This window comes from Ilyonectria robusta, assembly GCF_021365365.1.
Source record: "Ilyonectria robusta strain PMI_751 chromosome Unknown BGZ61scaffold_26, whole genome shotgun sequence".
NCBI lineage: Eukaryota > Fungi > Ascomycota > Sordariomycetes > Hypocreales > Nectriaceae > Ilyonectria > Ilyonectria robusta.
This window is the reverse complement of record NW_025764460.1, coordinates 123,854-134,078: the sequence shown is the minus strand read 5'-3', so window position 1 is coordinate 134,078 and position 10,225 is coordinate 123,854. Positions and strand designations below refer to the sequence as shown.

Below are 10,225 nucleotides of genomic sequence, written 5' to 3'. Positions count from 1 at the left end.
GACGCCGTCAGCGGTCTGTATTTCCAACGATTCATATAAAACAACTCTGTCCAAGCATAATTATTTAACCAGCTGCATTGAACCCATTGTAAATGCCAGTTTTGTCCGAGCGTGCAAACTTAGACATACCCAAGAAGACAAAAAGACTGCGCCCCGATCCAATAACTCCCAAAAGATCCTCTCGAAACACTGCCTATTACTTATTGCATCCATTTCAGTGTTGGATAGTCGCTGTTGTCGAGGTACATCGACCTCATCGATCCTCACATCCCATACAACATTGTGAGTTCGGCTGGCAAAACAAGATCATTTCATTCATTTCCCTTTGTGGTCACGGTCGCGTTTGGGCCTGGGTTGTAAACATTCCAAGGGCCGGATTGAGATTTATCAGCCCCTTGGGCTTTTGGTGGAATCTCCAGAGCACCATGGAGTATGTGAGTGTCTGCCGACTTATTCTTGTTAGCTATAGTACGCTTCCAATGCGTATCCCAATACGTACTTCAACTGAAGGGGAAGGGGCAGAGTGACCTTGAGCCCATGCCCCGGCATGAACAACCAGGTGATCTTTGCGTGCTTTGTCGGCTTGTTGCATAGGGTCGATTGCCATATTTTTGTTGACGGAAGATTTCTTGGCAGGGTAAAGTTGATAGATTGAATGAAATAAGTTGTGAAGACGTTTTGTAGCAGTGATGGAGAAGACAGTTACTAAATGAACCCAAGGAAGTTGGATAGTGGTATTTAACCACAAGACTCAACGCCAGCTTGGCATTGAAGAGGAATCGATCAAGCTGGTATAGTTCTTGCAATTTCCTGTTTAGGTAAACCCAAAACTACACCAAGGTCATGCGCATTCTAAATTTCGCCCATGGGTGCTAAGATGAGCCTTTCTTAGCATGGCTGACATTGGAGACTGTTGCAGTCAGGCGTTTCATCAAAGACGTCAGCTAGCCACGGGTATCATCATTCTCATGTGGGTCTCGAATCACTTTGGAATTTCCTAGTTGGGTAAATCCAATTGGAATTTGGGGCTTGCGAGTTAATTTCGAAACAGGTGGCCAACAACACCATCGCTCCCCAGCCGCTTCTCAGCTTATCAGGTAGGACCAACTAATTTTGATCAACGCCCGTCTGGGTGGCCCGCGCACGGCTCAACGATAATGTTGTTGTAAATGCTCTATTTGGCTTCTCTCCTTGAAAGAAGAATCCCTAACAACGATAATCGCTGACCAGCAATTAAAAAATCATCATCACGATGGGCATTGATTAGCCAACTTGTTCTTTGAACAGAGGGCATCTTTGTCAGGCTGCTATCAAAGCCTCGTTATCGTTCACGTTGGATCTTGTTGAGGCGTTGCATGAAATGGAGAAAACATGCAACCCCCCTTAAGACGCCACTTGGACCGGGGAGATGTCTGTGGAGATGTTGGAATTGCCACAACGGGGATAGTCTGATACTGGCGGTGAGAGATCAGGACAGATATTTGGCGTGCTCCAGGATTAACGATTGTCCGGCTGATTGTCACTAACGGTAAGGCTGCGTAGGATGCACTCTGTCCAATGATAAGACGGCACGAGTCGACAGGTTGTTTCATCACTTACATGGATGATGGATGCCTCCTGCAGGTTGGAAATGACGGTTCGCCTTGAAGATGTGATAAACGAGACCAAAGCCAGTGTGGATATGACCTGTTAATTTAGCCTGTCAATATTTTTTGTTTCAAGCACTTTTTGTTCTTTTTCGTCCCGCAGTTGCTTCTGATACTAGCAGGACCAGAGCAACATTCTCAAATATCTGTTTCACCTAATGATGGTCTCTCCACCCATTCCTTCAAACGCCCCTCAACCAGGGGACGTGAAGTTTAATTGGGTCGTCGACGGTCGGCGGCCCCGCGCATCGCGAATACTCAATGATGAGTTGGATCGGTACAAGAATCAGATATATGACATGTATATCACGGCAAACATGACTCGCAGCGAGGTAATACGGATCTTGGCGGAAGTCGACGCACTTGTGGTATCGTAAGCGAACTCTTCCGGACTCCCTTCGAGAATACCGTGTGTGATGAAGACTAACTACTACATCTGTAGGCCAGATCAATTCTCGAAGGCTACGAAGCGATGGGGGTTCCAAAAGCACAATCGTCGCCATGATGCACCGAATCCTGCCACGCTTATCTCAATCCCAGCTGGGAATACCGACGACAGACAGGACCAGCATTCGCAGTCCGATGACTCCGCGACGCCTGCATCGACAGTGTCCTCTGTCGAAGTGGCCAAAAGGCCGCGATCAGTGAATAGCTGGTCGAGTCTCGCCGATAGCAACCACCAGCCGCGACATTCCCAGTCGATATACAGGCCACCAAAACGACCCAAATGTACAAGCGACCCCGACACCGCGACAGAAGAAAATCTCAGCACCCAAGTGGATATCACAGCGGTGGCCATTGGCGACACTGATGCGATAGACAATCCGCAACTGGAACAGAATGGAGACTCACAATCGCCATCTCAACCTCCTCCGGCCGACTCTGTTGACTCTCCGCAAAATTCCATGAGCGATCTGGACTCGACGTCGTCGACAGCACCACTGGTCGAGGATGAAGTATTGGCAGCGGAGTTCTTGGCCTGTTGCTACATGTTCAACAGGGCATTTCGCCACTACAGAAAGGCATTCACTCATTTGGAAGACAAACCATTCTCAAGCAAAGAGAAACGATCGAGAATCCTAGACTTGGCAAGGACTGCAAAGTCATCAGCTAATCGCGAGACGGCATGTGGCATCTTGGAATCTGAGCTGGAGGCTGGCTATGACCCTTTGAGCACTGCCAACAACGACACTGCGGTCTCGCCCTCTCGAGAATCCATCATGCCGGAACGATCCTTCTTAATTCATCGGCATCTGGCCAAACTGTACTCGCATCGTCGAGGACAGACTGATCAAGTTCAACAACACCTTGACAAAGCCCGGAACTTTACCAATTCTGACACCCCACTCGACCTCTGGACTCTGTGTCATCTCTCGGAGGGTACGTCTAATGGCCACATTCCGGACAAACTCCTCAGCTTGCTCAAATACGACGACGGAACATTCGCTTTGGTCATCAAACCGTGTCTACGATGGTGCAGAAAGCAATTACAGCCATTTCAGAACCATCAACCCTGTCAAGGTGCCCAAATAGCACGAATGAGCCCTACTGCTCTAAGTCAGTTGGTTGAGAAATTCAACAGTCTGGCTTTATGGGCGGACACCAGCTTCCTCTTTGCCTACCTCTGGAAAGACCTCCAGCTCTCTCCGCCTCCAGGCTATGATCAACTCACCTGGCTTGATGCTGACTTGCTCCCGGGCATATCAACGACACATTTTCTGATGATCATTTGTAGGATGATTGTGGATGAAACTCGCGTATTTTTTAAGTTCAAGGCCGCCAACTTGGATGCGAAGACTCCAGCTGCGTCAGGCATCCCTGGGGACTGTACCTATGCTAGCATTCCGCAATACCAGATGGCAATCGACTCGCTGATATCTGACGGGGAGACATCAGCAAAGGAAGTCAAACGGCGATTCGTGAATTCCTTTTACAGACATCATTCATGGACGCCACCCATCCGACAGGAAAGGGAACTCGTTTTGCAACTGCAATCCAATCACGTCAAGTGCCTGAACTCGACAATGAAGGCCAGGCAGACCCTACGTTCGCCAACCCCCACACATCTGGCTCGGGAAATACCCGAAGTACAAGATGTAGCAAACGAAAAGCCTAAACATGTCTCGTTGAATGAGTTTGTCGACATACAAGCCCTCGACGAAATGATGGAGACGGCATCGCTAAACGACTCGGGTAGCCACATGAGTGTACAGACAGACAGACCCTCAAGGGCTTCTTCGTGTATCACAATGAGTTCCACGGCATCTCTCAACTTACGCCATTTGTACATAGGCGCTGTCCAAGGGAACCCGGCGATTTCCCGAACCTTGGTATCGGTATCACGGCTCTCACACTCATCCCTGGAGTCTCGTTCCAGCTCGCTTCGAAGATTCATCGCAGCCGGCAGAAGCGTAAAATCGCAGCTGGGAGGTTCGAAACCTCCATCTTTGAACAATAGGAACTCGTCGTCTGCAGGGCTGGATATGTGGTCAGACTGGGATGGAGACCCTGGCATGTTAAGCGTGAGCAGACAGGGTAGTGTAAGTGGCACAGAGTTCAGCATGGCCGACATAATTGAGGATCAGCGCGAACTACGGCCGGAGCTACGTAACAGTAGCGAGGGAAGATTTTTGACTCCGGGAAGCATCAATGATCAGACCGAGGATGAGACATTTCGAAGACGATTTGTGCATCTCTGGAGGGGAAGGGAATAGATTGACTGTTAGAAACAGGTCACAGACGAGACAGTATTTACAAGGTCACTTAATTTTCAAGTAATACAGTGTTTATAAACTCTTGTAAGAATAGTAATACTCATGCTGCCGCCTTCCCTCTCGTCTCGTAAGGCAAAATGAGAAAGACAAGACCAGCCACCATAAACAGCGCAGCCGAGATCCAGACAGGCATATCAGTATCTATGCCAATATACGCAGCAATGATAGGAGCCATAAGTCCACTTAGCCGGTTGAACATGGCCACAAGGCCATTCGCTGTACCTCTGATCGGGGCCGGAAACAGTTCAGGTGTGTACGAGTACAGCAGCCCATATACCAGGTTCTGAAAAAAGGCAATTGCGCAAGTGAAGCCCAAGACACTCGCGTTCGTTGTCGCTCGAGTATAGAGAAACAAAAACACTCCTGTTCCAATGCATGCAAACGTTCCTGTGCCCTTGCGGCCGATCCGCTTCAGGTCAACGGTGAAGCCGCCGAAGATGGAGGCAGGGATACCGCAAACGGCTTGGATCGCGTAAGTGCGGTAGGTCTTGCTCAAGGAAGAACTTCCGAGAGTAACGCCTTTGTTTTCGAGATAAATCGGGATGAAGGAGTTGTAGAGGGGATACGCCATGCCAATGGCACACCAGAGGAAGATCATGAGTGAAGTGGAAAAGGCGAGACGCGGAGTGGAAAAGAGGGCCTGGATCTTGCCGGGCTTGAACTTTTGGAGATTTCGCTTCATGATATTCCGAGAGTCACCGTTTGGAGCTGTCAGTTGCTCCGTGTCGGCGGCTCTGGCACTGAGCTCAGCATCGATGGCTTCGAAATGAGAGATGGTAAGCCACGTGGTGGTCTTGTTCCGTGCGGCAATCTTCTGCACCACTTGGACGGCTTGCTCATCCAGGCCTCTTCCGAGAAGATACTTGGGAGTTTCGTAGACACGAAAGAAAAGCCGCATGAGAAACATGGCTAGGGTCAAGCCACCGAAGGTCCAGTAGGTGTATCTCCAACCAAGGTTATCCTCATATCTGCACTCGCCAGCGGGCGTATCAGAAGGGCAGGAGAAGTTTGCAATAAGAGGCCTGCATTCAACTGTTAGTATTGCTCACTCCGTGTGTGGTTGTAACTTCTATCTTACCATCCGATCAAAGCCGCAACAGCCTGGCCAACAGACCAGAATCCAGACTGCATGGTAAGAAGGTATTGATGCGTAGCAGGGATGAACTCGAGGAAAATGGCACTGTCCACTGGCTGATTCCCGCCGGTACCAACACCGATGATGGCACAGCAGGTTGCGATGGCTACAAAATTGGGACTTCCTGCACCGACGAGGCCGGCGAGTGAAGACAGGAGCAGTGTGACATTGAAGGCCAGACGGCGTCCAATGAAGTCAGCCGTCATGGGCCAGACCGTAGACCCAACTACCAAGCCTGCGTACTTGGCAACGGTCAGGAACGCGATACGCTCAACGACGAATTCGTTTCTGACGGCCGGGCTGACGATGGTGATAGCTTGCATCCAGAACTATTGTAACTGGTGAGCATAGAATGCAATCCGAGGGTATGAAGCACCTATACTTACGTTGTCCACAAACCACCCAAATCCAGTCATGGCAAAGATCTTCCACTGGAAGGAACCCATACCAATGTCAATCAAAGCTTGGTTCATGACAGCTACCTTTCTCTCGTACACCTCGTCCGCTCCCCGGGAGACGACACTTGTGTCGATACCACGGTAGTCATTCTGCTCGTCGATGGTACCCTTGCTGTAGGACTCTGCGTCAATGGGCTTAGGCTTCTCGTTCAGAGCCATGTTTTGCTCGACGCTTGAAAAGGGCGTGGAATTCTTTCTGTAGAAAGATTGGGTTGTGATAAAAGATGATTTGAGATTGGTTGATGCTTTGATCTGTTTTCGCAGATAAACAGGAGCGTCTCAAGGCTCATATACTCGGTTCAAACCACAGCCGTACTGATAATAAGATTATTATCCTCACCATGGCTCCAAGAGGTTATCCAGGGAAACCCCAGTCGCGCTATCTACAGGATCCACTCCCCCTCGAAACCTAGCAGAACGCTGAAGATTAGGCCATTACTAATGCATCACCGGGCGGTTCAAATACTCTTCTTCCGTCCTAGCGCCATGCTGGTGGCAAGACACCATCACGTAGCACTCATATCTCCGTCTGCTCAGCGCTTCAAATGACCCCGATTTAGTTAACTCATTTTACCCCGCAATGACTGTGCGCCAGGATTGATTTGCGTCGAGTCATTGCAACCCTTTGGTGAAGATATCCGCGTCTCAAATACTTCGTTTTCGGCGTAGTGTTGATATGGTGTCGTCGGGTTCCGCCCGCCGCGCCTTTAATACCCCCAACTGAGTATCGTCAGTCAAATACAGTTCACAATCTGGGGTAACTGATCATGTGGGTATCTTGATCATCATTTCCCGGGTTTTCATAATCAGACACATAATCTGGCGGTTGGAATATCCATTCTTGGTTAACACCCTAATCGCTACGCCTCTCACGACTCGTATATAAACGATAAAGAGATCTATGCTCTCGCTGTTATCTGCATCACCACCAACATTATCACACAAGCACACTTATCTCTTCTTGAACCAACCATCATTTTGTCACCATGGCTCCTTCTATCACCTGCGATACGCCGACTATGGCGGGTCCATTCCCATCTTCCAAGATTGCTGTTCCAGCCACCCTCATGCCTGTTCAATTTGATGCCGCCAAGCATTTGGCATACTCGGCACCAGCATCCATCTTGACCATGAAGGATCTCAAGCTAGAGCCAACGGCGCTATCGCCTGTGGCTACCACTGAGCCGTTCCCATTCATGTCTCACGACGCTGTGTTGCAGCATCGACGGGAGCTGTTCAGCAACGATGTCTTGGATAATTGCCTCCACCACACTCGCCCTGGTTCAGTCCAGCTGCGTGGCATGGCACCAAGATATGCCCCTTTCATCCACAAGTTCTGGCATTCGCCCGAAGTCCTCAAGATCGTTAGTGACCTCGCAGGCGTTGAGCTCGTCCCCGCCATGGACTATGAGATCAGCCATACCAACGTCCAGCTTGGACCGGGTGGGCTTGAGGCTGTTAGAAACACCCCACTTGAGCCGCCTGTCGCAACCGAGGAAGCCATCAGGCGATTTGAACAGGACAGGCCCAAGAAGCAGGCTGTTACGGATCAATCTAAGCCTATTATTGAGTGGCACAAGGATTCACACCCTTGGGTCTGTGTTGTGATGCTTTCTGACGCGAGAAATATGTCGGGCGGAGAGACAGAGCTCATGAAGGGAGATGGAACAACCCTCAAAGTGAAAGCACCACAAATGGTATGTTCTCACGTTGACCGGTTGCACGGCTACTGATGTTTTCTAGGGATGTGCCGTTTTGCTCCAGGGCAGATACATCACGCACACGGCAGCTCCTGTTACCAACATGCCGGAGCGAGTCACCATTGTCACGTCGTTTCGGCCCAAGAACCCAGAACTGCTAGACGAGACCACTAACGCCAATGTCCGCAACAAGTCTCATCTTACCGAGCTTTACTACCAGTGGACCACGTATCGTCTTGATGTCTTGTCTCAGCGTGCTCGTATAGCTGCGGATGCATTGAGGGAGAGGTATGCGGCCAACATTGAGAAATCGGATCCCCAGGGCAAGGGTGGTCTCTGTCGAGTCGAGACGGTGAATGTTGCGGAGGTGGAGAAGTGGTCCAATGAGATGATCAAGTATATTCAAGAGACGATGCATGAGATGAGGCCTCTTGGTCAATAGGCATCTACCGTATACGGCGGTCCACTAGCCACATAGGATGGCTTCATTGTCCTCATATACAAGCCCCATGTCCTTCATCATCCAGCTTTTGACCAGAGACTGCTTGACGCAATAGAAGTTCTTCATCTTGAAGCGCCGTTCAAGTGATTCCAATTTAGTCATGATACAAGTTCGCTCTTCCGCATGATCTGCCGTAAGCTCTTTGGCTGCAATTCCAATTGGCCAAAGGAGGGCGTTTTCGAAAAGCGACCCTAGTGGCAAAATATCGATGAGTTGAGCCGCCCAAGATGGAAGATTCCCCATACAGCCATCTTGGTCATCCATTTTTGCGCTTATTACATCAGACACCGTTGTCTGATGTCGGACAGCATACTGCTTTCTGTATACCGTTGCCGCTACACGATACAGCTCTGAGATGAGGCCCTGTTCTTTCCATTCACTGGGTCTAGTGAAATCTCCCAATTGTCTGAACTGAGGTTCGAGAGCGATGATCTTGTCGCTAACTGGAAGCCGTTCGTGGAAATGTCTTTTCTCTGGAGGGTCAAGCGCAAAGCTTGGGAACCAATCCAACCTCCCATCCCAAGCGGCAATGTCTGTATCCGTCACACTAAGGTCTCCAGTGCTTATCCTGGCGATGAGGTGAGGGAAATAAAAGCGGCCAATACTCTGCCCACAGCCAAGTTGCCGCCTATCATACGACCCGTCGAGGTGGTCCAAGGGTGTCTCTCCGAGGTAGAATTTCGATAGTGTTGGTGTGCCTAATGATGTAGACTGAACTAGATCGTTGTACAAAAAAAGATTCGACAGAAATTGGAATGCGTCATGCGATGGATTATCTGTACTGTTCGTATTCGCTGCAGACTCTGTCGCTATGGCGAGGACAAGGCGGTTGGGAACAGTTCGGGCGAAGAACTGAAGGTGGGGAGAACCATTCTTTTCTCCTTCGCCAGCAAGCTTTTCGTACAGCATAAGCAAGACACAGCTTGCAAGGAGGCGCATAAAGTTGTCTTTATGTGTGATGCCCACTTCAGTGGTCGTGGTTTGCGCCGTGGGATCTATGATAGATGCTTGAGCAAGAATGCGGTCTTCCGGTTGCGCATGATCTGCGAGGCTTGTGATCAACTGCATACACCCTCGCAAGGCCCTCTGCCTTAGTTTCAACATCATACTGGGATATGCAAAGCTGCCATTTTCCCAACTTTGGACGCCGCTGAGAGCTAGCAGCGCATCCAAGACAGTCCGGCTCTGCATGGAGAGCGGTAGAAAGATGCGCAAAAACGGATTCGTGGGACCTGAACATGTTGGATACGTCCTGGAGAATCGCTGGATGTAATGATCCAATAGTCTGTGTTCTATCTCGTCGAGATCGAATGGCCAGGCTGATATGCTGCGCAACCTTGACGCTGAGTGATGTGAAGTGAAGCGGACAACAGCTTTGATAGTTCCGCTTGCGGCTGGAATATTTGACAGAGATTTAAACTTTGCTTCTGTCTCCTCTGGTCTTGGGGAATTTTTCGACCTTGTCGATACGGATTCCTGGTGTTGTTTGGGGTGGGTACTCGGCTTTGGCGGACCTCTCCTCTTCATCCCGGCCCTTCTCGTATCATCCTCCCAAACGAGTCTCGTCTCCCGTTCGCAAGCGAGACCCAGTCGGGCACAGTTGTTGCATGGGAAAACGACAGAGTCACACTTCTTTTTCCTATTTCTAGTCAGTAGAGGTCGTATTTAGTGAGCAATAACGGCCTACCTGCTTCGGCACGTCCAGCACCCATCTCGTGTTCGACGAGACCGTTGTCGCGAGCTCATTGACGCCAGGCGATGTTAATCTGGCTAAGCGCACCGATATGGAGTGATTTAGGATGTGAATTGACGATAGGCGTGGATGAGAATCTGGACAAGTTGCAGGAGGAGAACTAGCCAGACACGACGTTGGTCACTCCCCGAAATCCCGAGCATCAGTTCCCCGCATTGCCTGGGGATGGCTTTCGACTTGGCCAAATCAGCCGAAATCAATTCATCATGGTTCCACTAGTCTGGTGTGGCTTATCTGTGGTGTCGTCTCGGTGGGTC

General features: G+C 49.9%; 4 protein-coding genes across 4 annotated transcripts; 2 read left to right on the top strand and 2 right to left on the bottom strand.

The window, feature by feature from the left end:
- Positions 1-1,807: 1,807 nt before the first annotated feature.
- On the top strand, positions 1,808-4,360 carry BGZ61DRAFT_558136 (uncharacterized protein; the record flags this gene model as incomplete). The annotated part of the gene is made up of 2 exons (XM_046255710.1): positions 1,808-2,019; positions 2,089-4,360. The coding sequence occupies 2 exons, from the start codon at positions 1,808-1,810 to the stop codon at positions 4,358-4,360; spliced, it is 2,484 nt and encodes an 827-aa protein (XP_046098075.1).
- Positions 4,361-4,460: 100 nt separating this feature from the next.
- On the bottom strand, positions 4,461-6,028 carry BGZ61DRAFT_498236 (major facilitator superfamily domain-containing protein; the record flags this gene model as incomplete). The annotated part of the gene is made up of 3 exons (XM_046251258.1): positions 4,461-5,442; positions 5,499-5,884; positions 5,942-6,028. The coding sequence occupies 3 exons, from the start codon at positions 6,026-6,028 to the stop codon at positions 4,461-4,463; spliced, it is 1,455 nt and encodes a 484-aa protein (XP_046098074.1).
- A 971-nt stretch (positions 6,029-6,999) lies between these two features.
- Positions 7,000-8,323, top strand: BGZ61DRAFT_592519 (uncharacterized protein; the record flags this gene model as incomplete). The annotated part of the gene is made up of 2 exons (XM_046256735.1): positions 7,000-7,710; positions 7,757-8,323. 2 exons carry the CDS (start codon positions 7,000-7,002, stop codon positions 8,153-8,155), a joined length of 1,110 nt encoding a protein of 369 aa, XP_046098073.1. The 3' UTR covers positions 8,156-8,323.
- Positions 8,031-9,865, bottom strand: BGZ61DRAFT_558125 (fungal-specific transcription factor domain-containing protein; the record flags this gene model as incomplete). The annotated part of the gene is made up of 2 exons (XM_046255709.1): positions 8,031-8,819; positions 8,856-9,865. Coding segments are annotated over 2 exons (1,650 nt in total), but the record flags the coding sequence as incomplete, so codon positions are not given.
- Between the last annotated feature and the right edge of the window lie 360 nt (positions 9,866-10,225).